The following is a 27497-nucleotide window of genomic DNA, read 5'->3' as shown; positions in this document are numbered from 1 at the left end:
ATCCGGGTCGCAATCTGGGCTAGTGTATTCATATTTTTGTTGTTTTTAGCTAAAAGGTCAGTGCCTGTGCTACATAAAAACAGTTTATCATATATACATATATAATTCCTGTATGCATATAAAAAAAAAAGAATATATATAATAACAACAATAATAAACAGGAATATTTACACACATAAATATATGTATAAGTATATCATATATAAATATTTATACACATATATTGTATATTGTGTAATCATAAATATTGAGATTCGCCAAAAATATAGAAATAGAATTTGCACTGTTCATAGAAAAGTAAATTTAATTTGAAACAATTCAATTTGAAACAAATTTCAATTTTCTGCTGTTTTATGAAATCGTTAACACGAATTATAATATTTATTTTATTTTTGAAATAATTTTGAAAATTGAACTTGTTTTATTTATTACAATTATTGAGAGATTATAGAAAAATTAAATTCCATATAAATAATTTTTACTTGTAATATCTGAAAGCATTTAGAGTTTTGAAATAGAATATAACGGTCCGAATATTCGATATTAAGGTTTCTTATTCTCCTTTTTACAGTAAACCATAATTGTTAATGTACTTTAATTATATTAAATGGATGATCATTATCCAATATTTATAATATAACAAAGAAGTAGACATTAAAAATGACTCAGATTTTGCCTAAGTTTCGCAAGATATAGACAACAACTTGTGGAAAGCGATCCAAGTACGGATTAATAATCTGAGAACGGTTAAAAAAATTAAATTTCAGTGCAGTAAACGCGCCATGTTGATACTTAAGATGTAAATTTTATTGATAAATAATAATTTTAATTAAATCAAATATTTTTCTTAGAAATCGCTATACTTTTGTTCATTTAATTTAATTTTTCCATTTTTACATAAGAAGCAAGTAAATTTATTATTAAGCAATGTGGTAGAGGAAGGCGTAATAATCGATACAAATGCGATAGGCATATCGAAAACACGCTATGTGGTTAACAAAAAATAAAGCAAATGCATTTTTAAAAGCGCAGGTGATATATAAAGTAATTTGGGCAATAACGCTTCGATTTTGAATTTTTTTGTACTATGCTTTCCAGGGTATCTTCCTTTTTAATTTTTTATATTTTCTACATGGGCTAAAACATTGCAATTTTAATATACCTATTTTACCAGTTAAAATAACTTATATTTATTTGCTTATGTCAAATTACGATCAATTAATTTAATTAGCTATTCTATTTAAACTCTATATAATAAATAATTATTATAAATTTGGTTCACATGTGAAGCACGTTTTTTTTTTGTGTATTCTTGGCATCTCTAGAAAACGATAAGTTCATAGTGTAAAAACTATCGATTGTAGTACATCTCTAGGTTGATACATAAAATAAAAATACATAAAAGTGAGTTTTTTAGTTATTGAAGAAAAGTTAAAAATCTGATTAGTTCAATAATGTGGCAAGTCAAGGCAATTATTGAGATCAGCTGTCCACTTAATGTATATGATTAATAACTAATGGAATTTTACACATATGTGTAATCAAGGTAGATTTATATACTTGACATTGCCTCTAAAAATTGATGAAGTTCATATACCAAATGAAAATTTTTGATTTTTATGATATCAAAAAATATACAATAAACAAAATAAATGCAATTTTTTGCTTAATCGAATATTGAAAATCTTGTGTATTCATAGATACATAATTATATATAGTTTCTTGTGCTGAAAAATACGTATAACACGTCTGACCTTTCAATCCTTAAAAAGTTAAAACCACCAAAAAGAAAAAAAATAATAAAACAAAAAAAAAAGAAAACCTTAACTGATTAAATAAATTTGAATAAAACGTTGCATGATTGACTTCAATGTAGACATTTCTACAACACACCAATATATATACATACAAATACATTCGTACAAATATGTATATATGTAGATATATATATTATATATATATTTATATACATATATATGCGCGACACATATGTAAAGATGAGTATACATATGCGAATACATATTTATGAAATTTATTTATGTATTCATGCACGCATATCTATAATTTTAATAGATATATGTGCGAATATCTATATACATATCAGTTTAATATTCTGTTAACATTTTCATTATTTTACCTAATATATAAGAATATAAATTTTATACACATACATTTGTATGTGTGAAAACTACATAACTCCTTTTAAGATACATATACGTATACAAATGTGTATATATATCAAATTATTTCATATATATGAAGTGTATGTATATAATAAATATATGTATGCAAATATGTATATACATATATGTTGTGAATGCGCAAAACAAACCCACTCTTCACCTGTTACACGGCACTGGAACAACTTGTGCTTTAGCATCGTTTAGATAACTTAACATTTATATAGATACAGATACATTTGTATCTACGTGCATATGTAAATATGTCTAAAAAAAAAAACAGTATTATAATATAAAATGTCATGAGCGTTACCCATGCGAAAAACCAATCAAATATATATTTTTAAATGAATATCTTTAGTCCCTACAAAAATGAGTTATTTGCCAAATTAATTGTTAGCTTCTATTTAAATGCAAACAGCTAACAAATAAATACTTTAGATATTTCTCAATTTACTAACAGACTTCAAATGAATTATTTCAAATACTTTGTTTAGGTAACTCCCATAAAACTCTGGTTTGAATGTAAGTTGAGTAAATATCGGAATGTAGAATTGCAGATTATAAATTAAATCCATCGGCCATTGAGAAGTATTCTTGAGGTTACACACAAGTACACACGTGGTTGGCGCAGGGTATCTGCTAGTCGGTCACTCGCTACTATACCATATATACTTTTTGAATTTATCTTAATAAATAGCAAAGAAATGAGAAGCTACGAAAGGAGAGTCGATTTTTTCTCTACGCTTAAATTTTTTATATTTTAGATACCTGAGACAAGTATTTAAGTGCACTAATTTTATTGGTTCTGCACGTAAAAACAAATAATGAGAATAATTATGAATAATTATTAGTAGTAAGATGTTGTTGACCCGATAAAAAAAAAAGACAACTTTTGCTTTGATACAATTAAACATATATCAGATAGTGTTCGAATTAATCACTTGATTTTATATTCAAATACATAAAAAAGGTCAATTTATCTTTAGGTTGATCTAAAATTAAAATTTTTAATTGTTTGCTTCTCATTAACACATTTATCGCATTAAGTTATATTTTACAATATTTTATAATTTCTTAGTGAACGAATTTATTAAAAAAAAAATACATTGAGAAATTTGTAGTTGTCAATGTCAAGTTTAAGTAGATTATTAATGGATATATCATAAGAAATTAATTTATATTTTAAGACTGATGATAATATAATAGTACTATTACTAAAAATTTTATTAAAACAGGAAAAAGTAACATTTTTAATTTTTTTATTTTTTTATTTATAAATATAGATTAATCATAAGCAATCGCAAAGTGAGGACAGCTGAACGCAAGTCGTCGGAGCCGCACATTTGAATAGCATAAACAGAGAGAGAGAGAGAGCGAGAAAATAAATTACGTAAATAATACGAAGACTCTGTTATACTGGAGCAAAACGGAGAAAGTACTAGGGGTGCAGAGTCCCCCGACGCCAACCAAGAAAATCGAGCGACGTGTTGGTGGACTCCGTGGACTGCTATGGGTTGCTTTGGCTCTCCAACTTCAAAACAGTCTGATGTCAACTCGGAGGATTCGAAAAGTCAAAAGCGAAGAAGCGATGCCATATCCAGGCAATTGCAGAAAGATAAACAGCTTTATAGGGCAACGCACAGGTTGCTCTTGCTGGGAGCGGGTGAGTCCGGTAAATCAACTATAGTCAAACAAATGCGGATATTGCACGTCGATGGATTTTCTGAACAAGAGAAAAAACAGAAAATTGATGATATTAAAAAAAATATTCGTGATGCTATATTGGTAAGTCTATTTTTTTTATTTTTTTTTTACAAATTTTCACTTTTTTATTTATTTAAGTTCTTATAACTGGATTTATTAAAAAAAGCTTTTATTCGATCTGGTTAGTTGTAAGTTGATGAGATTGGATGAGATGCGATAATAAGAAAAAGTAAATAATGAATAATTTAACAATGGGCAAGGAGCGATCCATTATTAAGGAAAGAATTGAAGATCTGGAACATATTTATATAGAAGAAGCTTGAAATTATTTTTTTTTTTTTTATACATATATTTCTGCCTCGTATTTTAAAAAAAAAAAAATCAATATCTAAAGTTGGGCGCTTGACTTTCTCTTAATAACTGGAAATTATCTTTTGGTATTTGGGTAATCAATATGCAAACCAATAAGCTATCAAAACTTAGGTTTTGGGTATAAATGAATGCCTTATTTGTTTTATGTTTTGAAATATTTCATTCGAATTTTTTTATTTTGTCTTTTGAAGCCCCACTTAACTCCTAACCAGAGGCTTTCAATGGATTACTATATACATACATAAATCGAGTTGCTGAGCAGACAAATCTAAAAATATTAAACTGCAAGTGTGCATAGGAGCGTGTTATCCTGATAAGAATGTTTATAACTAATAATTTTTTACAATTTTCTAATGAAAGAAATTTTTGTATAATATGTAAGTATTTTTTTATGATTTATCTTTAAAGTAGCTGTGAGAGAATTATTATTGTTTAGTTTTTGTTCTATCCATTTAAAGGGGACTATACTTATGAATATCTATCAAAATTTGTAATATATAATATATCTGTAAATCAGCAAATATAAAATAAGGGTAAGAAATTAAGGTACATATTGAAAGCATTTAAATGCAACTTAATTCTATATTATAGGTATCCGTATTATCTGTGTAGAAATTGAAAATTTAGTACTAAGCTGTTCGAGAAGCTCTAATATTTTCTCAATTTAACTAAGAAATATCTAAGTATGCTATTAATCTATTTTTCTATGAAGCTCTTAAATATTTTGACCAGTCAAATATATGTAATCCGTCCGTCTACCTGAATGTTTGACCTCGCTGATCCTGCGATTGGCTGTGAAACTCAGCAAATAATAATATCGTAGCTTTTCTAATTAGATCTTGGATGTTAAATATATTTGAAAAGGGGTTATATGGAAGATCATGCTGTCTAAAGTATTTAGTATGCCTCCTTCTGGTGATGGTGTCGGAGTTATATGTTGTTGATTGAATTATCAAATGTTGTATGCGGATATTGCTGTTAACTAATTGATATCTTTGATAAACAATACATTGACCACTCAACGTTTTCTATATATATAACCTAAATTGGACTTTTGCTAATGTTTAATGTATCAGGTACAAGGAATTCTCTTCTTCTATCTAAAGTTTCTATTTTCTTGAGTAGAGCTCTTTAACTTGTTTACAGTTTCTTTTTGTTGTAGGTAAAAATATGTTTCAATTAACACTTACTTTTCTTATAATTCCGAAATTTAAAAATTAATAATATATTTTAAGTGTAAAATTACCAGATCGAAATAAAAACTTTGAAAAACCTATATTATATGTAATTCCTAATAATGAACAATCTATTATTTACAGACTATTACTGGAGCCATGAGCACACTAAATCCACCTGTAGCTTTAGAAAAGAAAGAAAATGAACCCAGGGTGGAATATATTCAGGATTATGCCTCTAGTAAGTTAACAACTACCACAAAATGAACATAAATAATAATAATGATAATAATTTGAGACTATAGCCTTAATTTCGGTTTGTTTTTACTCAGGATTCAGCTGTCTCAGCTGTTAAAATTATATGAATTGATTAAATACTTTAGTACTTTATTTTATTACAATAATAATCTCAATTCCAGGTCCTGACTTCAACTATCCTCCAGAATTTTATGAACATACAGAAGAACTATGGAAAGACAAAGGGGTCCTTCAAACCTATGAGAGGTCAAATGAATATCAATTAATTGACTGCGCAAAATAGTAAGTAAAAGTCGATCTGGTGGTACAGCTTAAGAGATATTATTTAACTGTGTAATTATTACTATTTCTGTTTTAATTGATGTGATATGCACCGAAACTGTTTTTTGAATAACTTTAACTTAAATATATTACTCTTTTATTTAGCACAATAAGTTAATGCCAAATTAATGTGGATTATGCGGTAAATGGATCGTAGACAATATTTAGTTTTTGTGAACGCCTTTTTGCAAAGAGTGAGCTAGAAATAACTCTGCTGTAATTGGGTATAACCGCTTGTGCAATACTCGCTAATTATCTGAAACGCAAATCCGCAGCAATAATATAGTCTTGAAGATTAACAATGCATAATGCTTTTAGTTTTTAAGCGAGTCTAAAAATGAGTTGAATTAAAAAAAGAGAAATCAGAGCTGTGAGAATAGTTTCTTGTAAATCCGAAAATATCTTAAGGGAATTCACGGAATCCTCCATTTCTTGGCTGATCGATACTAGATCATGATATAAGCATGTCCCTTACACTGACTATTATATTTGTACTCGTATTTTCAAATGAGATATCTGTAAGATTAGATTTAACCATGAAGAAATGCCAACTGTAATATATATTTTATTATAATGATTAATTAATTATAATTGTTGCTATTACAATATGTATTCATTTGTTTTTCTCTCATTTCTTTATTGCTATTTAGCTTTTTGGACCGAGTTAGCACAATTAAAAATCCAAATTATACCCCCAATGAGCAGGATATTCTTCGGTGCCGTGTTTTGACTTCTGGAATATTTGAAACAAGATTTCAGGTGGACAAAGTTAATTTTCAGTGAGTTGCAATTGAATAAGCACTTTAATGTATTAATTACTATAACTTTGCAAATTCCCTGCCTTCAAATAGTATGTTCGATGTGGGAGGACAGCGCGACGAGCGTCGGAAGTGGATTCAATGTTTCAATGATGTAACTGCTATAATCTTTGTAACGGCATGCTCAAGTTATAACATGGTTTTGCGTGAGGATCCCACTCAAAATCGGCTTCGTGAATCCTTAGACTTATTTAAGAGTATTTGGAATAACAGGTATTAGATGGAATTATTTCTAGACAAATTGCATTGCTTTAATCAATGTTCCTTTTTCATAGATGGCTACGCACAATTTCTATTATACTTTTTCTAAATAAGCAAGATTTGTTAGCAGAGAAAATTAAGGCTGGAAAAAGTAAATTGTCGGAATATTTTTCCGAGTTTAACAAATATCAAACGCCAAGTAAGTAGATAAATAAATTTAATTAGAATATTAAAAATAAAGGAATAAAAATTAAAACTAAAGGCCATGTCGTTATAAATAACTGAAAAATGAATTTCATAATTTTATTTACTTTTTTTTTTTAATATGATAATGAGCAGAAATCAAATTGGAAACGCTTTGATCTATCCCCCCATGTTACCCCCTATATAGGCAAATATCTGTCAATCAAAGTCAATCAATTTAAATTGAATTTGTATTTGTTTTGCCATTGAAGCTAACTATATCGCAATTTCTATAAATTAGGTGACGCAATAATGGAATCTAACGATGACCCAGAAGTAATAAGAGCAAAATATTTTATACGTGACGAGTTTCTGGTAAGTCACCCAAAATAGACTAAAAATAATGATAAATGATTAATTATTTTCAAATAATTTTGCAGCGTATATCGACAGCAAGTGGAGACGGTAAACACTATTGTTACCCACATTTTACATGCGCCGTTGACACAGAAAACATAAAGCGAGTTTTTAATGATTGTAGGGACATAATTCAAAGGATGCACCTTCGTCAATATGAATTGTTATAGGTTATCCCTATCGCCGTAATTCAACAAATAAAGTGAAGAATATATTATTGAATTACTGTTTTAAATATAATTATCAAATGTAATTTGTATTTAAATAGTCCCTTGAAACAAAAAAAACCAACAACAAAAAAACTAAAAAAAAAAAAAAAAAAAAAAAAAAAAACAAAACAAAAATAAAAGCGCTGCATTTAGATCTGGTATGACCTTTCACAAAACTCAACATTAAAGAAGAATAAATAAACATGTTATTAACAATTACAATTGTTTTTATTGATATTGCTGTATATAGTATTTAAAAATACTTTCGATTTCCCAGTTGCTGTTGAGTATATATATCGTATCGTATCTTTTTTCCCCTGACACAAAGCGCATTTGCGTTAATTATAGATGAGTATACAAGTCTAGTCAAAAGTCAACTATACAAGTGGATTGAGTATGCCGAAGCTGACGGAGGCCTTATCGATCTCATCAAAGTTTCTTTTGGTTTTACTCTTCCAGGCATTCTTGTTGTAAGCCAAATCCTTTCTAGCTAAAGCTGGCCGATTTGCTCGATGATCGTTGTTGTTGTTGGCTGCCAATTCCCATAGATCGCTCTGTGTATTGATGTCGCGCTGATACTTCAATGCCTGCTGAGCAATATCCTTAAAGACAAAAAGCACTCTGAAAAAAAAAAAAACAAGCAGAACGATTAAATTAAAATCAGATGGGTTAACGAATGAGGAATATATTAATTATTATTATTGCCAACAGGACTGATTAAGGAGTATGGGATAGTCCCAAGCCGTAATCATGGGTAAGAAGTGTTAATAAATGGATCAATTTTTTTTTAGCTAGATTGGCTTATTACTAATTTTAATTCTTATTCCATTTTGATTTGTTTGTTAAAAATGTCAATCTTAATTTAATTTGGTAATTAAATATTACTTACCTTAGCACTAGTTTTCCGTCAACGTTTTCCAAGAAAGCTTTTGAAACCAAAGGAAATTGTAAATATTTTATGCTCTGTTCATATATATTTTTTTTTCTTATAAATATATTTTAATAAATGAATATTTTTTTGTATGTTCTCTGCATCTTACACTTCTTGCCAAAAATTTGTTTAATAAAAAGTTTATTAGATAAACAAAAGATAAAATAAAAGATATATTTTAATATATAAACAAATCAGGAAATGAGCGAGTGAACGTGAGAGTTGACATTTAAATAAATAAGGAATAATAATAAAAATAATGGAATACGATTTGGAATGACAATGAAAGGCAGAATACAGAAAATGAAAGATTGAAGATACAAGAGATCGTGAAGGTAAGAAAGAGAATGAGACTGAGAATGAATACTGAACATTTGTGTTTCTTGACAAATTTTCATTCCGGTTTCATATTTCGTATTCCCTAATAGTATAGGAATGTGTCAAAAGTAGTCCTTAACAACAATCAGTATAAACAGTTATATGTACATATGTATTTCACATAAATTGCTTTATTACCTTAGATAATTTATACATTGATAGTGTATTGGGAGAGAGTTGTTAATTGACTTTACATTTTGAAAAGTGATATTGGGTCATGATATTCTGGTTAATAATATAGGGATTTCTTGATCAAATGTCCCCCACCAATACTGTCTAGATCGCGCTTCGCCTGACGATTCGATGGATTCTTTTCGGAATAAGCTTTCTTTTGGCCCAGTGGCAGGACAGTTAATTTCGGAAACAGGTTAAATATATTATCAGGTATGATATCTCTGCTGGATTGAAGAATGTAGTAGCTGCCATAATTTAACTGTACAGTTGAAGCATCTAAATAAAATGAAAAATAAACGAAATAAAACATGCATGATATTTAGCAATTATTTTACAATAAGAAACAAATATGAAAGTTAATTTTCATAATTAAATAAAATTAATATCATATATAATTATAAATAAGGTGTATACATTAGACTTATATAACTTATGTTTGTTTATGCTAACTAAAGATGAATATTTATATTTAGTTATTACTTGTAATTTAACTTAAATAGGAGAGAATCGAATGATTGCTTAAATGGACTTTATGTACATGTTCATATGTTTTGAGAATATATACACATTTATATATTTTAGTTTTCTTTTATATATGCGAAGGAAAAAATGCGTTAAACAAAAAAGGGAGAATTCAAGAACAAAAATATTCTAACAATGTTTGATATACTTAATTTGGTATTACGAACTAAATAAGTTAGCATAACTAATGTCATCCACTTCTGAGAGAAAATCAATACCAAAGTTGAGAAAGGGTAGAATTATATTATATATTATTGTAGCTTTTCACTTAACGCTTTTCGCATATGAAAAAAAAAAAAAACAAACAAAAAAACGCAGACCCCATATAATGTCATCTTAAAGAAGAAAACATAAATTTAAGATAATAAAAGGCAACGTAATTGGAGAAAATAATCACAATAACTTCTCGTATTGTCTGCTGGTATTATCGCAGGGCTCTAACACAATCGGTTCAATGGAAGCTGAAAATAATAATAGTGAAAGAAAATCTTGTTAAAATGGCGAGAGAGCTGAGAAGAGGATTTAGTAATCCTTTTGACAACATGGTACACAACATCATTTCCAGTAAGTCCAGTATCTCAACAACCGCCAAAGCTAGAAAATAATCAAATATTTATTTATATTTAATTATGTATGTAGAATTAAGAGTATACAAGTTTTATAATTGGGAAAAAATAACTGACAGCAAGACTTGGTAGCCAATAATATAAACATTATTAGCATGAATACTTTACTGTATTGAATAACTTTGAATTTTGAATATAAGTTTTATTTTTATTTATACTTATTTATTTTTATTATTATATATATTTAAAAAAAAAATACTTTAATTCAACTTATTCAACTTGAAAGCTTGACCAACGCACAATGAAATCTAAGGAAAGACTGTTCTCTTCACATCGACACCAGCTCATTTTATACCAAATCGCGGAAGGATGGAAAAATAGGGTGTTGATAACAAAGAGGGAACATACAGCTGAAAAGCATAATCTTTATAATTAAGTTAGTTGAATTTAGATACCCTGTAAACTTTGTCTTGACAAGGTCTTATGAAACCTATCAAGAATTTGACAAAATTATAAAAATATTTATAAATAAATGAATGCTTAAATGCATCGTAAGTTATTTATATTTATCATATTATATACATACGTAGAACTTATTATATCTTATATAAATATATTTTATATTTATATTATTAAAATATTAGATATGTATAAGATGTACCTGTGCTATAAGTACTTAAAGAAGTGTTGATATAGTTTTATATTTACTTTATATATATGTTTTATCCATTTTTTACATCATTTACATATACGTTTGTATATATACTACATTAGTGAGTAATGATTCTAGGAATTAGGGTAGGGAACTTAGGGTATTTCCTGTTTCAACTTGAGTGGTGCTGAAAACTATTCTGTGGCCTTTCTGCGTCATTTCCACCATATTTCCCATAATTTGTGGTAAACAGTTCAACAAACAGAGCTTAAGTAAGAAGTTGGCAAACATACATTTGTATGTGCATTTGATTGAAAATAATCTTGTGCAGACATTTGAAACATATGTTCGCTTTTTTTTTTGTTTTTTTTGTTTTTGTTTTTTATACATTATCAAAGGAGCTAAAGAAAATCGACAAAGTGACAAAAACATGTTACATAATATAGGCTTTGTTATTAAATATTATTAAATGAAATTATATGGTATATATGTACATATCTATATATAAATGTCGCATAAAATATATAAAATATGAGTAATACATCAATCTAGGAGTTTGTCACATATTCTCTTCCAGACTAAGCTATAGCACAGCCCAGGCGATACTACTTTTTATTTATTATAGACATGTATTACCATTCACTATATATTATTATACACAATTGTAATTTACATTTACTACGATATTTATTGCTACTACATACTCCTTTTTATTACTATTTAGTACAATAACTGAAATGTCTACTACTTTTTTCTACTATTTAGTACTACATACTACTATCTACTACTTTATACTATAATTTACTACTATATATAAAACTACAATAAGTGAACCCAAGCAATTAAGCTATTGCATCCGATTATGAATATCATACTACATATGGGGTTCACAGAAGGTAGCAAAGCCAATGGACGAAGTCTGCTGGCTTTCCATCGACTTCATAAGCCTTTCCAGTTATATTTCAAAATTTCATTTGAGAGCAGCATTTGCAGTCGTTTATCACCTGAGATGGAGATGATGAGCTTAATGAAAAAAAAAAAAAAAACACGCCAATAGCCAATACGCAGTACAATTTGTTTTTATTTCACGTTTTTTTTTTTAAATACATTTCTAATAGCTGGCATACAAATACCAAATCGATTTCAAATTTGAAATTTCAAAAAAGCACATCAACTTATCTTTATTCGATCACTTAAAAGCACGTACATTAATTGTGAATATATAATTGATGGTTGATTGTGTGTATGTCTGTGTGTGTGTTAGTTAGTTAGTTTCTCGCATTAGTAAAATATATAAATATGTATCTTACAGAGTACAAATATGTTACAACATACACTTTGACAGTCGCCTGCCGAAATACAGAGTTTGAATTAGTTAACAAATGTATAGACCTAAGTAATAATGAGAGTGATAAATTCTTTTCGCTATTAGCCATGATCAAAACAATAAGAATGATACACGCGTCCGCCTGGCGTCCCCCTTGGCTCTTCGAGCCATTCCATAATGTCACATGCTCCCCTCGCTGCTGCTGGTTGTTCCTTTCGAGTCGCACATTCCGCCCGAGACGTTGTCATCGCCGCGCACAGAGCCCGACGTGAGTCCTCCCGTAATACCAGTTAAATTTAATTTGTACTGCAAATGGAAATATTATTAATGAGTGAGTTCATTTCTATCAATTTGAAGAAATATAAATTTAGCAATATCTCAGTAGGAAACCAACACCATTTACCCAGTTAAATATTGGAACCGTCAGGTTGGTTCTAGGATCTAAATTAGTTGAACTAAGCCAAAGACATGTCCAGCTGTCCTTTGAGACCCGTAGCCTAAAATATATCTGTTCGTTTAGTAGTGCACTAAACCAGTCTAGCCTACGAATTTGCGATGCTACTACTCTAGTCATACTCTACTAGTCATACTATTCTCTATTTATTTTGTGTGGAACAAGTGAAATTTTGTTTGCCTCTCGGGCAAGTGAATTAAGTGAAGAGTACAATTGTGATCTTACGGACGGACAAACTAGCGTATTTTGCACAAGACAAAACTATCTTTTACTTTGTGAACCGACTCTATATATGGTGATTTGGTAATCGAATCGTACTTACCTTATTTGCGCACTCAAAACATTTCGAGACAACTTTGTTTATCACATTCATAAGATTTTTGGTTTCCCTTATGACGTGATCAACTTTCACAAATGTCGCAGCTTTGCCGACTGTGTGATCTTTCACAGTAAATTGTAGAGCTTGCACACAAGTCGGCACTCTATCTAAAATACTTAGAAGATCCTTCTTGTTATCACTTGCAGGTACCTGAAAATATATACATGTAATTTATACATGTGTTGGATGTATTAAAAATATCATTCGATTAAATAGCTCTTTAATTAATTTTCTTCTAACTTCTTATGAACTCGGCTAGTTTTAGGGTTTAGTAGTGGCTCAGTCTTATTTTGAACCAACAGCTTTTTAACAGCCTTTAACTTGTAGAAGGTCATATTATATCTACATATAGACCATGTTCTCAGTTCAGTGCTCCCTGTTCTGCGTTTGCAGCTCAGTGTTCTCAGCTCTCTGTTCCTAGCTCACGATTTACAGCAGCCTGTTCTTAGCTTTCTGTTCCCTCCTCTCTGCTCTGTGTTCCCACTACTTCCTGTACTCAGTACTTTCTACTCTCGTTTCTCAAGTTGCCCGCTTCCCGTTGTTTCCTGCTCCCTGTTGCCCTGTTTTCTCTTTATGTTCTACGTCCCGTTTTGTGCTTCACGTTGTCTGCCCCATCCTCTTTGTTACTCGTTCCCTCTCCAGATCCCACTCTCACTGCTTTCTGTGCTCTCAACTGCTACATTTTATTCCCTAGTCTTTCTAGCTTCCTGCCTATGCAGCTATGGAGTAGATTGGAACTCTATAAGAATAACAATAAATGTTCGGCATGCCGATGATTTCAACAATTTCTGTCATTCCAAGCTCACACACCTGATATGAAAAATGACGTAAAACTTTATAAAGTCGATTGGCTTCTTCAGCAAAGTATTCAGCTTGTGTAAATAAATCCTGTGTCGTTCTTAGAGAACCGCTGCCCTTGGTAAATTGATACATCAGAAAAGCCATAGCTGACATATTTTTAGCTCGTTTCAAAATATCATTATCATCCGATAGATCGTCCGTCCACTTAGTTGCATCGCCGTTGTTTTTACCCTCCAGCCCGGCGTACTCGACCATTTCTCTCTCATCCGTGGGCGCGGCATAAGGCTTCGATGATTTCATTGTTGTCTCACATTTCTGATAGAGCAATAACAAATCAATTTAAAAATCGTGAACATTTCTAAATTGGTTTAATTTATGCTCACCTCCATTTGGGTATCTATGTCCGCCTTGGTTGTGTCCACCGATGCGAGAATCTTCTTGGCAATCAGTGAGATCTCGTTGATTAGCCATTTCCACATTTCCAAAAACGATTCGAAATTTTCATTCGCTGCACTGCTGTTCGCGTACTTCCACAGAATCTTGGCGGCAATAAATACCTGTGGCCCGTAGATTCTCAGGTTGATTGCCAAGCACTTGGCATGCACCTGCAGGCCTTCCGTCGGTGCGATGTGCTGCAACAATTTGCAAATGTCGAAAATGTGATCGCAGCAGTCGTGAAATTTCGCCGAGCATTGATTCAGGTTCTCCAGATCGTGTGCCATGGCCAAGGCATAAAACGATTTCACAATCTTCTTGCAAACGTTCAGCGACTCGTTGAAGTCGGCGATCTGACTGGACACAGATATAACAAGCTGCTTGCACAACTCCTGCAGACTGCCGAGCATGCCCAGCTCCGGATCCCTGCTCTGGATCGGTGCGCCCACCCCTCGATTATCGTGCTGATCCTTTATCAATAGATTCAAATACATTTCAAACTCGACCTTGCAGTTCTCACAGTAGATGAGTATGCTCTTCCGATGCTCATGACTTATATAAGGCGAGTCAGTAAAGTCATGCGCCTTCTCGAACAGCTTGTCAAACGCCACGGACAGCTCATCCCGCAGGTCCAGACTCTCGTAGGTTAGGTGTTTCTTAAAATTTGTATTCTTTATCATATGACTGCCCACAGTCGGAGCTAAGTTCTTTTCGCTCTTCCAGTCCTCATCATCGAACAGAGAATACAACGCATCAGGATTGTTGTTGCCCTCCTTGTTGCTGTTGCAGTCGTACTGAATCGACTGCAGCTTGAACTTCTTAATGAGGTTTATAATGCGCTTAATTGTCGTATAGATGCTCTCGTTCTCATAGTTCGAATTGCAGCGCGCATTGCGAAAGGCCATGTGCTTTGCCGAGTCGAAAATACTATCCTTTATGACGAAATGTATCAAGTCCATGGCCCGTCGAATTTGACAAAAGACGGTGTCACGATTCTCTTTAACTATCACGCAATCGCTGTGTATCAAACTATTCTTTGACGATGTCAGTAGAATTGATATAGACTTCTCCAGAATTTGGCGTGCCGAGAACATCTGAGCACGTCTGCGCTCCTCCTTAAAAGAGTTACGATGATGTCCCGTCAAGTAAGCCAGTTCGATCATCTCGGTACCAAAAATAGAAAACGCACGCACAAACTCCGTAAAATTCATAACAGACTCTAACTTTTCTAAGCTCTCCGATGCTCGCTTCTTTGCTGTGAGCAACTTCTTGACCACAACAATATCGACGAGCAGTAAAATTCGCGTTATAGACGATAGTAGAGATCTGGCTGCCAATATAATGGCACCATAATCCTTCAAGGGCTCGATATGATGACGAACCTCCATGCCACTCAAAGGCGAAAGCTCACAAAGCTGTTCAATCGATTTTCCTAAAATGAAGAATACAATTTAAGTGAGTCATATACATATTACTTATAGAGTGTATATTAAAGTTGAACATCTTAAAGTATTATATATAATATAATATTTTTATAGAAATCCTTACCTGCATCTCTCGCCTCTCTGGCCGCCTCATACATATCCACTTTGATATCCGTATTTTCCTCTGCAATTATTTCACCAATCGTTATAAATCTCTCCACAGATATACTCAAGGAGTGTCCAATATTTCCAAAAGTTGACATGATGTGCTCGTTGTCAATATCACGTAGTCGAAAGCGCTGATTCTGTAAGTAATAAACAAATGAAATAATATTAGATATAAGAGAGAATAGATATTACTATGCTAGAGATAAAGCCAGACAGAGGCAGTGGCATAACTATGTAAGAGCTCAAACTGCTTTACTCACATCATTTATCATTGCTCAGTGGGAGAGGGAGTAAGACAATATGAAGTTGTGGTAGGACCTGTAGCTTTTTTCTATGGGCCTCAAAGTCAAAAAGGCAATAAACAAATGTGTCTCAAATATTGACGAAAAATGTACAGTCGAGCTAGAATCTATTACACATTTACTTTACCCTCAGTCAATCAATCAATCATCGAACCTTAGCTATAAAAACGATTATATATGAGGTAGGCTATGTCTGGTAAAACACTTAGTTTAAATTGCAAAAGTCTGCGATTGTCTACTTGATATGTACGAGAGTATATATGTATACCATTCGAGTACCATCTAAATTGCGTCTGTATGCTTATTGATATTCAATTAACTACGTCTATATAGAGAGAGGTATATAGATTATAGACTAATCAAATAGCTATTCCATCACATGCAATTTTTATCCAATATCACTTATATCAACTTACGTTCACATCAAGCGCAGCTGGAGGTAGGCCATACATTTTTATAGTGCTAAATTCCGTTTAAGCTGCTTCGTATTTGTGTTTTGGGCTTCGCACATTTATATTTAATGTGTATAAAATTATTGATTTTTCGTAAACAGCCTCTGTGCCTAGACAATATATTTTTGAGTGTTGTCTCTTTAAAATAGTTTATCTATTATTATTAAGCGTCAAGTTTTCTTTAATTATCTATGTACATTTTGTATTAATGTTTTAAATAACGAAAAAAAAAACAACAGTCAACTTCAATTACTAACTCTGATGGTCACAAAACACTTGCGCACCTCTTTACATATATGTATATAGGTATATAAATATACATATATATCAATTTCGTATTGGGATTTGCGCACGAATTTCCTCTGCGCAGTTAACAAAAGTGTTAACAGCAAAGAACAGTTACTTTCACAGGTAACATTACAAAATAACTGTTTAATTTAAATACTTTAATTTTAGGTTAAGTTTTTAAATTGTTTAAATTTTGCATATTTTGTATAGGATTATACAAATATTTGAAGGTTCCTTTCTTATACAGTTAAATTTCATAAATAAATATATGTCGGAATGAGATTATGAAAAACTAATTATACAGGGAATTGTATAATAGCTCTTGCATTAAAAAAAAATAATTTTTTACATTTCTTTATAAAATACATATATTTATTTACAAGTTACAATGTAATCATCAATATCAAACAAATACTATTATTTACTTAGGTATGTACTTCAAAAGCCGAAGTTCATGTGAAAGCCACACGGCAGTGCTTAGGAGTATCAATGAACCAGATTGATGAGCTGTTGCCAAAGGCACAGGTACATAATTTAACAAGGTAGTTACACCTAAGGTAGCTTGGGTCCAGGCCATAACAGCGACCGCATTGATAGCCCACTTTGCACGCTTGGGCAGTTTCTGTCCTCTCATTGTCAGCCACAAGGCTGTGATCAATGATACAGTTGTGATGCCTAAGATGCGATGGTTAAATTGAACCGTTGTTGGGTTTTCTGTAACATTTCTGAGTATTGGCTTAAATTGCAGAATGTCATCGGGTATCCAGTCATCACCCATTTTCGGAAATGAGTTGTAAACCAATCCAGCATCCAGTCCAGCCACAAATGCACCAGAGATTGCCGTCAGGAACACCATGCCTTTCGTTAAGTGCGACAGCATTTTTATTTTAGGTATACGCTTTGCTGCCGACGTCAATGATTCCGCTGGTATCAATTTCGACATCGCGTTCGATAAGAATAACGAATATAGCACAAATGCTGCAGCTAAATGGGAGGCTAGTCGATATTGAGAAACTCGAGGCACATCATTTGGATTATCAAATCTGTTCTCCAATCCGGACTTAACCATATACCATCCCATCAATCCTTGCAGGCCAATTAATGTTCCCAATACCAGAACCATTTTCTTTGTTTTTGCGCAAAAGTAGCCCTTCTTCCAGAAGTATGCGGCAGGCAGTATGAAAAATGCTCCAATTGCACGACCCCACATTCTGTGTATATATTCCATTATATAAATAAATTTAAACTCGTCCACAGTCATTTTGGCATTCTTTCTGAAAAAAAAACATTAGTATTTAATAAAAAATTAACTTGCTAATTTATTATGTTTACTCACAGCTTAAATTCTGGATACTGTTGATATTTCTCAAACTCTTTAATCCATTCATCTCGATTTCGTGGCATATGCTCGCCAATCAAGTTCCAAGATACCATTGAAAGGCCAGACTCAGTCAGCCTTGTCACGCCACCTTTATGAAAAAATGTTAATTATATTTTATGTTTATTATAATACTTTCCACTTACCCAGTCCAACAGCAACGAAGACCATGCCACTGCATCCTAGAAACCATTTGCCGACTGTTTTATTTGGACTTGACTTAACTATTGGGTTCACTGGCGGAGCTGGCGTCGGTATATGCTAAAATAAATGAGAAAATCGAATTAGTAAGCTGATGATCGTAAAAATAATATTAATATTACATAATAGAGTCCAAAATAATTGTAAAAGTAAATAGGAAATCCAAACAACAAACAGCATTAGCTGCAATTATTAAATATAATATAGAATTAGTAGATATACAAGAATTACTTTATATTTGTCGGAACCGCTTTAATTTAAAGTCAACGTTTTAATATGCCTTTCTGTTTTTTTTATTATTTACTTTAGTAAAAAGCCGGGTAGATAGCAAGAAAAATATAGATTCGTTTCGTTTCGCAAGTTGTTCAACAACTTAATTCTTTTGAGGTAATAAATATTTTGGGATCTATATGTGCAGAATATATATTCTGATGTTTCTTAATATTATTCTTTTTTCTTTAGTCAATAAATAAAATTATGAGGGAATTAAAAAACTCATTACGACTTACGTTGGCTTGACTTGCTACTTACTTTGATCTGGGTTTCCGCGACTGTTTGCTGCAATCGGCGAGATGGAAGCATAAGCCTAAAAGCATTAGACCTTTGATACATCGACCGAAGCATTATTGAAAGGAATAATTCTATATTTCACAGAAGGAGGCTTATATATTTATGTTAAAGTCCTTTCATATAATAGGTAGAGATGTGCATAATAACAGCAACTAATGTATCGACTAAACAAAATAATCATTTTGATAACTTTTGTGGCCTGTTTCCACTGCGGATGTATTAACGATATGATAAAACAAAATAAATATTTTCATATTAGTTAGGTATGTTAGTTCTTAAAACTTATTTAAATATAAAGAAAAACAAAATAACTTTTCAATTACAAAACACGACGCCGAATGGCGACTGTTTAAATTCATCGTTTTATATCGATACTAGAACTACCGCACGTGTGACTATATATCGAAAAGGGAATCTTGCATCTCTATAGTCGGCTAGACGCTGCCTCTAATATCCACATTCGTGCTTATAAAAGTATTTTAAGCGGCATTAATTTACTAAATCGTTTGCCGGCAATATGAACATGGAGGATTTATTAAGCACACAATTTGTGAAGTTAAAAGAAGCTATGGATGATCTTTTTGAATTGAAAAGCGCTGTGGGTACACAAAATGAAATTAAGATCAACTGAATACCTAAAATATTTGATTTTTTATAGGGACATGTTTTGGAATTGAAGCAATCATCAGGTGTACTAATGTTTGTAGCCCTGAAGCACGCAAACCGGAAAGTCAAGCGGAATATTAAATCTGGGCGAGATGAATTACATTTACAAAAATCTAAAGTGGATCTGAGCAGATTGCAGTTGCAAAATCTGCTGTATGAAGTTAGCCATTTAAAGAAGGAAATCGTGCGGTGTCAGAAATTCAAGAGTCGCGATACCTACTTGGAATTGTTGTCAGATAAAGAATATGCCTCAAAGTTTGCCGATGAGGGCAGTGATAAGACAAATATGTCCGATCACCAAACGCATTTGTATCGTTTGGAATGCGAATTGCGATTGCGTAAAGAATTGGATAATCAGTATAGCGCCTTACTTACCTCAAAACAGGAGCTATTGCAGGATAATTTGAAGCAGACACAAAAATATCTCTCATTCGCTCCAGCCCTACGCACGCTCCTCGAATCAACCAAGCCCTTGCACGATGCACTGCAGCTGTCCCTCGATGTCGAATGGAAATTAAGCTCAATATTCAAGTATTTGCCACGAGCTCTGTACATATTGTTTATCAATTTACAAGCCCTCCAGCGTACCAGAAAAGAGTTCGCATCGAAAGTGGTTGGTTTCGAGAGTGATCAGCAAATGCAGGAGTTGCTTTTAGAAACAGAAAATACATTGAAGGAACGTCGGCATTTCACCGAGAAAAGTAATTCATGTGAAGCTGTGCCTGATAATACCTTGGATCGTGTCTTGAAATGTCATCCTCTTCATATACATCTAGTTGTAAGTTGAGCTAAACCGTCTATAAGGATATTCAGCATTGCTGAACCATTTTAACTTATTTTTACTTCAGATTGACAGTCCTGATAAGTCTTCTGAGCTGGTATTAATTGTGAGATATTGGGAATTGCTTAAATGTGTAACCGTTCGGGCACAACTAAACAGCACAAACAACTCCAATTTTCAAGGGTTCGTAATAATCCTGTTAGTACTTTATTCAATGTAATTTAAGTTTAATTTTCCTCAGAGATGCCAATTTGGTTGAGGACCTGCTCGGTCATTTATATCCGGATGATACAGGAGATCATATTCCTATTCCAGGCATAGAATATGAGGTGAGACAAAAAATGAGAAACTAATTATTGGCAATTTAGCTTTTACATGGCATCTGAATCTTCGAAATGCAGCAGTAAAAAGACTTTTAAAAAAATAATCTATTGTATTATTTAACATCCAATAACTTGCTCTAATTTATATTTACAGCTGCAAAACTTAAATTTAACCGCGGAGCAGTGCCTGGAATATTTGGTTGAAAATGGATTCGGAAAACCATATTGTTGGCTGCAAAGCATGTGCTCGATAGCAACAGTCAACAAGAAGCAACATTTCAAGCATGAATTCAATTTGCATAAGTGGATTCGCAAAGTTTTTACGCGGATCTTGAAACGTTGGCGATCGTGGCTACGGCTAACTCAGCAAATTCGTGGTTTGACCTATAAAGATGTCGATCTGTCTGCCTCAAAGGAGAATATTTATCCAGATGGCTTATCGTGCAGCCTGGTGCAGTGGACTGCAATCTCCAGTGAGGAGTTTAACATCCAAAACGCTGGATTAATTTACAATTTGACGCCATCGAATGGAATTACGTACACTTCCTATAGGGCTGTAATTGTACGTGGATCTGCCAAAATGGAGTGCTTCATTCGAATCCCCAGCAATTATCCCCTAGATATTCCACTTTGGATCCTAAGTGTACACTGGAATGGACGACACACCTCAATGAACAATGCGGCTATAAAAGTGAGTTTCAAATTATATATGTTGTTGACTGATGCTGAAATATTTCAACTCGTTTCACAGATGATGGAATTTTGGACGAACTCCTTGCAGCCGTCACAACTGAAGAAGGGCAATCGACTGCTATACTCCCAACTGTTTCGTACCATATATAGTTTCGATATATTCCTTGAAACGGAAGGTGCCATGCAGACAGTTCGGGAATACAACAAAGAGAAACCATATATTAGTACATTTACGAAACGAATTCGTTTGCGTCCATATAAGTACATAATGAAGGGCTCTACATTTACATTTAAGCAATAAATAAATATAAGTTTTTAACAACGCCAATATGAATATTTAAACCAAAAAAAATTTATTTGTTTAAGTAATTGCTGACCCACATTTGATGTGGCCCCAACTATTTTAGTTTAATTTCGTAATGGATACAATAAATATTCATGAGGATGAAAGTTGATCTTTTGTGATACTGTCGCCGTCGCCGTAGCCGCTACGGACCCAGTTGGCAACGCTGAGCCGGAACTGTTGTCAACGATTTCGCGACTCTCATCTGGCATTATTTTGTCAACGATATGCTTGCCAATTAAGCCGTCTTCGCCTAGAAAGCATACTGAATATCCATCGTACCACGCCTCCTGATCTTTAAGGACCTCTTGCAGCTGCCACACTTTGTACTTCCAAAATTGAAACATTACTTTTAAGCCCGATATGCCTCTCACTCGCCATCTGATCCGAACCGTACAATCGTCCGGGTGTTTCGTTATTTTAAGGATCTCAAATTTAACATACGCATACTTCAGATGACCAACGGTTCGTAGAATAGCTATTTGCTTAACATAGTGGTACAGACCTACCGTATATTTGCCAGTTATGTTATTTTGAAATATTAGATTTGGGCTATAAATGGAGTAATCCAGGGGTTCGACGAACAGCTTTGGCAACGTACTCTTCAGCACGTTGTAGGCGCGATCTAAGTCCTCGGCGCTTTTATTGGACTTGTTATCCAAAGCCGGGTTATTCTTTGGTTTGGTCTCACGATTTCCATCAGAAGCCGTTTGTGTAATATTGCATTTTTGAATTAAAGGATTTGTGCATTTCACTTGTGTTACGTATAGCCGCCGCAGAATGGACGTCCATGACCGCTGCCTGTGACACCATCCATTTAGACTAATAATCCGGGCTCCACGCATCATTATGATTGAGTTCTGCACAAACAGCGACCGTAGTGATTGCATTACATATGTTTCAGGATACAATTTAGAATAGAACCTTCTTAAAAACTACGTTCTTATTTTAATGACAGGTCGAATAGATCAGTTCTCAACAATTCCGCGTATTTTCTATAAATGACAATTTATATAATATAATCAATATTAAATATTAGCTAAGGTTAGAAAACGAAATTGCTTATGATAAGTACCATAATGATAGAACTGGAATATCTATAATCTATCGATAGGTAGCACACATGATATTGTTGAAGAATATCGATAGCCCTGTGATGGAATGTAAGTTGAACAACATCGGTCACGGGAAATTCCGATAATAAAAGCTCAACAAATTATCAACAATCAATGTGTTGACAACATATGGAATTTGTAGAACATGTAACTGATATAATCAGAATAGACGGTGTAGGTTTTTAAAGCAATAGAGAAAATGAATATTTAAGTAATTTGTAACCTGAGATTTGCATTGAATTTTGAAAAAGTTACTTATTACTCAATTACACACTGATCTCCTATTTTTTCAATATTGTATTCTTGAGGCTGCACATTATTAAAATAATTGTGTATTATCTCAAATAATGCAATATATTTTCTGCAGATCCTTAAAATTGTGGACAATTAAAACTAAGTAAATATTTAAGTACATATAAATATTTACTTACCATAATCATATCATATATTATGAATAGCATCAATATCGATTCGATTGTGACAGTGAAAACGAGGCATTATGTATTGAAAAGCCGGCCAGTGTTCTTATTGAATCACCCTGTGCTTAGGAACATGATGTTAAGTAAATTATATTATTTGTCTAGTACCAAGGTCTGGATATTTGAAAATGTCTAGGTTACTATTTTCAGCGCGTAGATTAATGCCGCAAGTAAGTATAATAACAATCCAAAGATTATGTAAGTAATGATATAATGGTATTTTAGAAAGAACTTTTAATTGCCGGCACGAGCATCGTTAAGCAATTGAGAGGAAAAGCCTCCACGCCAATGAACACAATTGTGATGTTTGTCCCACAGCAAGAGGTAAGCGAAATATTAATTTGTTATATTAAACAATCGAAACTTTTACTATGACAATATTTAATAAAGGCTTGGGTAGTGGAACGTATGGGAAGGTTTCATAGAATTTTAGATCCCGGTCTCAATATACTTGTTCCCGTCGCCGATAAAATCAAATATGTGCAAAGCTTAAAGGAAATCGCGATAGATGTACCCAAACAAAGCGCCATTACATCCGATAATGTCACACTCAGCATTGATGGCGTGCTTTACTTACGCATTATTGATCCGTATAGAGGTATACCTTACTAACTATTACACAATTCATTAGAAAAGTTAAGCACATCAAGTTTGTTCTTTTTCTAGCTTCCTATGGTGTAGAGGATCCCGAATTCGCTATAACTCAACTAGCGCAGACGACAATGAGATCTGAGCTTGGTAAAATGTCATTGGATAAAGTGTTCCGCGAGAGAGAATCCCTGAATGTTAGCATTGTCGATTCCATAAATAAAGCCAGCGAAGCTTGGGGCATTGCCTGTTTACGTTACGAAATCCGAGATATTAGGGTAACTATTTAGTATTTAAATTAAGTTCAAACACATCTGATATTCTTGAAATCGATTAGTTACCAACTAGAGTCCATGAAGCGATGCAAATGCAAGTCGAAGCTGAAAGAAGAAAAAGAGCTGCTATTCTGGAGTCGGAGGGTGTTCGAGAAGCCGAAATCAATATTGCTGAAGGCAAACGAAAATCAAGAATATTAGCGTCAGGTGTGTACAACAGTATATCTATTCAGGCACTGCTTAAGCTTAATTTATGCAAATGTATAAATAAATTATAATTTCAGAGGCTGAACGGCAAGAGCACATTAACAAGGCCAGCGGAGAGGCTGCTGCCATCATTGCAGTCGCCGATGCACGAGCTCGTAGTCTACAAGCTATATCAAAATCTTTAGCACATACGGTAAGAGCAAAATTCAACAAGATGAGACCTATTTAAGAAAGAAAATATGAATGTGCCTATTACCCAATTCAATTCCGGTTCGGTGCATAAATCCAAAAACAAAGTACAAAAATATGCCTAGACAAAAACAAATACTTGGTTAGATGATTTATGTAGGTTAATTCAATATCTTTCATATACTCTTATCTTGTATTATAGGACGGTAGAAATGCAGCATCTTTAACATTGGCCGAACAATACATTGTCGCATTTGAGAAGTTAGCAAAGTCGAACAATACGATGATATTGCCATCAAATCCAGGAGATGTAACTGGACTTGTTGCGCAAGCTCTGGCTGTGTACAATGCTGTCTCTAAACAGGGCTTTGCTTTGCCTCCACAAAGCAATGAACAACAACAACATCTTAAGAAAAATGTAGAATACAATCAACTGAGTGAAGAAAAGAATGCTGTAAAAATTAATATTGAATAAAATCAAATTTTAGTAACAAATCACAAATCGTTTGTGATTATTTGGTTACACTTGTTTATTATAATAAAATATACATATATTTAGAATCAATTTCCAATGAGTTAGCAGCTTCAGAATATTTTGTTTTTATAAAGTTATAAATTTGTTTTTTTTTTCTGAATTTATTCTAATAAAATTGCTGAAGTTTACAAAAATTATAAAAAACCTGTAGCTTCAAAAAAAAAAAAGAATATAATTTTAGATATGTATAATTGAAATTAATTTGTTCGCAAAGCTTTTTTAATAATTAAGTACAAATCACATATGGAATCTATAAACAGGTACTTCCAATTAAAATAAATTTGTTACATTTATTTTGATGTATTGTTTTAAATTTATATCTGCTCAAGTTATTAAATTTGAATATTAAGAAAAATCTAAACAATTACAATTATAAATCCGTGCGTAGATATTTAAGTTTTCTGACATTTTTAGTAGCCGATGGATGACAGCATTGCTCGAGTGAATTCACCTTGGGAATGTTAGTTACTTGATAGACCTCTTTGATGGGTGCTTCAATAGCATTTTCCAAATCTGTTTGGGATATTGCATTCTTCGGATCGGCCATTTGCTTGAAAAAGAATAGATCAATGGCAAAGAGAATTGCGCAGAGAAACGTCACAGCTCCCAGGGAGTAGCCAAAGTCTAAAATATTATCTTGTAACTCCTCAATAATACCAAATATTAGTAGCCCTAAATAAATATCATATTTAGACAAATGCAATTCGAAAGCTAAAGCAATATTAATATATACCTTGTATGATAAAAAATAATACTCCAAAACTTAGTAAAATTATCTCAGTAATGTGATAATTCCTAGTTTTCTCTTTGAATCTGTATGAGAATTGTAAAATATGAATTTTATATATTTAGGTATTTTTATTCTTACCTCGATAGCAATAAGATTGACGATATAAATACATAGCCTATATAGGCGAGATCACCAAAATCATCGGCTTCTTTTGTCAAAGAAATCGTATTCAAAAGCATCCATTCCCTTAGGTTCTTCTTATTGCTCGTTACCAAACGCTCCGAATAGCGGTCGGATAACTTTTTGAGAATTGTTGCGGACACAGTGACCACCTAAAGGTGAGGTAATTTTTAAAAAAAATTTAATATTTAATATTAAAAAATATTAATTAAAATATTTTATAAAAAATAAATAAATAAAATATATTTTAATATAATAATATAATATACTAACACTATTTAAACACTATTTAAAAGAAAAATAGACAGCTTTGACAAATCCACTGACCAAAGAACACATAGATGAGACATGTAGAACAAACTTTTTCACCACCGAAAAAATGTGCATTAGGGACTACTCACCTTCGTAGTTGCTCGGCTCCGTCTCTTACGGCTCGAGCAGTGAAAATACAAGACTACAAAGTCAGTTCGTTGCGAGCGCTGAAACGAAATGGTCCCATTCTTATATGAAGCGATGCTATGCGCTATTTGTCCTACTCTCTCTCTCTCACTCTATCTCTCTCTTTGGTCTCTCAAATCACCGAACTCAGCAGCGCACAAAAATTGAATGTTGTTCGCGGCGATCCCAGCTCTTTCCTCTTGAGTGAAGGGTATACCGAAATCATAAAAGCATTTGTCTTTGGTCAGTGACAAATCTCAATTGCGTATATGGGTGTGGTAGCAGTACAGTATTTTGCAAGTATTTTTCAAGGTTACTGAGCGCATTATTAAAATTTATAATTACTATGTATAATCTATATATAGAATCTATATATTTATAAAACTTCATTGAATATAAGTTTTAGTTATATATACTCACAATTTGAAGAACTTTAAGAAATATGCAAGCAGCAAACTTCATTTTGATTTAACACAGACAGAAAAACTCTGCTTAAGATTCTCTTCTCAGCTAAACAATGGGAATTACATTGTTCTTGACTGCTCGCTAATTAAGAATTTGCACGAGTAGAAAAAATAATATGAATTTTTGTGAGAGTTCCGCCAAAAAGAATTAGAATTTGCTAAATTTGTATTTATTCTATACAAAAATTATAAACCCTATATAAAGATAAAATTTAGAATATTTTAGTTCGATTTAGTATGAGAGGGGA

At 32.5% G+C, this 27497-nt stretch overlaps 7 protein-coding genes across 9 annotated transcripts; 3 read left to right on the top strand and 4 right to left on the bottom strand.

The window, feature by feature from the left end:
* The first annotated feature begins 1307 nt into the window (after positions 1-1307).
* Galphas (G protein alpha s subunit) lies at positions 1308-8057 on the top strand. 2 transcript variants are annotated; one of them, XM_018012291.2, is made up of 9 exons: positions 1308-1404; positions 3467-3968; positions 5579-5675; positions 5854-5974; positions 6664-6792; positions 6865-7044; positions 7107-7231; positions 7517-7590; positions 7656-8057. In XM_018012291.2, exons 2-9 carry the CDS (start codon positions 3693-3695, stop codon positions 7800-7802), a joined length of 1149 nt encoding a protein of 382 aa, XP_017867780.1. In that variant the 5' UTR covers positions 1308-1404; positions 3467-3692; the 3' UTR covers positions 7803-8057. The 2 variants fall into 2 exon arrangements, with proteins under 2 accessions (XP_017867780.1, XP_017867779.1); XM_018012290.2 differs by lacking the exon at positions 1308-1404 and adding an exon at positions 1405-1546.
* A 760-nt stretch (positions 8058-8817) lies between these two features.
* Positions 8818-17288, bottom strand: alpha-Catr (alpha-catenin related). 2 transcript variants are annotated; one of them, XM_089471577.1, is made up of 7 exons: positions 16771-17262; positions 16009-16189; positions 14409-15892; positions 14035-14340; positions 13168-13374; positions 9805-12697; positions 8818-9600 (listed from the first exon to the last, which is right to left on the bottom strand). In XM_089471577.1, exons 1-6 carry the CDS (start codon positions 16804-16806, stop codon positions 12572-12574), a joined length of 2340 nt encoding a protein of 779 aa, XP_089327703.1. In that variant the 5' UTR covers positions 16807-17262; the 3' UTR covers positions 8818-9600; positions 9805-12571. The 2 variants fall into 2 exon arrangements, with proteins under 2 accessions (XP_089327703.1, XP_017867773.1); XM_018012284.2 differs by lacking the exon at positions 8818-9600 and adding an exon at positions 12795-12888 and having other exon boundaries at positions 12557-12697; positions 16771-17288.
* Positions 17289-17435: 147 nt separating this feature from the next.
* On the bottom strand, positions 17436-19432 carry LOC108616843 (heme A synthase COX15). The gene is made up of 4 exons (XM_018012289.2): positions 19205-19432; positions 18619-18733; positions 18431-18563; positions 17436-18368 (listed from the first exon to the last, which is right to left on the bottom strand). The coding sequence occupies exons 1-4, from the start codon at positions 19295-19297 to the stop codon at positions 17516-17518; spliced, it is 1194 nt and encodes a 397-aa protein (XP_017867778.1). The 5' UTR covers positions 19298-19432; the 3' UTR covers positions 17436-17515.
* Positions 19433-19510: 78 nt separating this feature from the next.
* Positions 19511-23813, top strand: thoc5 (THO complex subunit 5). Its single transcript, XM_018012285.2, has 7 exons — positions 19511-19841; positions 19902-20687; positions 20758-20873; positions 20932-21019; positions 21168-21704; positions 21765-23561; positions 23623-23813. The coding sequence occupies exons 1-6, from the start codon at positions 19761-19763 to the stop codon at positions 22005-22007; spliced, it is 1851 nt and encodes a 616-aa protein (XP_017867774.1). The 5' UTR covers positions 19511-19760; the 3' UTR covers positions 22008-23561; positions 23623-23813.
* Positions 22041-22939, bottom strand: LOC108616846 (uncharacterized protein C6orf136 homolog). Its single transcript, XM_018012294.2, has one exon. It carries the CDS (start codon positions 22937-22939, stop codon positions 22115-22117), a length of 825 nt encoding a protein of 274 aa, XP_017867783.1. The 3' UTR covers positions 22041-22114.
* Stoml2 (stomatin like 2) lies at positions 23672-25404 on the top strand. Its single transcript, XM_018012292.2, has 7 exons — positions 23672-23813; positions 23869-23967; positions 24034-24241; positions 24310-24509; positions 24569-24713; positions 24791-24906; positions 25105-25404. The coding sequence occupies exons 1-7, from the start codon at positions 23772-23774 to the stop codon at positions 25375-25377; spliced, it is 1083 nt and encodes a 360-aa protein (XP_017867781.1). The 5' UTR covers positions 23672-23771; the 3' UTR covers positions 25378-25404.
* Positions 25405-25478: 74 nt separating this feature from the next.
* Positions 25479-27446, bottom strand: LOC108614951 (uncharacterized). The gene is made up of 4 exons (XM_018009171.2): positions 27206-27446; positions 26306-26499; positions 26171-26250; positions 25479-26109 (listed from the first exon to the last, which is right to left on the bottom strand). Exons 1-4 carry the CDS (start codon positions 27245-27247, stop codon positions 25808-25810), a joined length of 618 nt encoding a protein of 205 aa, XP_017864660.1. The 5' UTR covers positions 27248-27446; the 3' UTR covers positions 25479-25807.
* Positions 27447-27497: the final 51 nt, after the last annotated feature.

This window comes from Drosophila arizonae, chromosome 5, assembly GCF_054131065.1.
Source record: "Drosophila arizonae isolate 15081-1271.41 chromosome 5, UAZ_ARI_1.0, whole genome shotgun sequence".
Lineage (NCBI taxonomy): Eukaryota > Metazoa > Arthropoda > Insecta > Diptera > Drosophilidae > Drosophila > Drosophila arizonae.
This window is presented reverse-complemented; position numbering and strand designations above follow the sequence as displayed.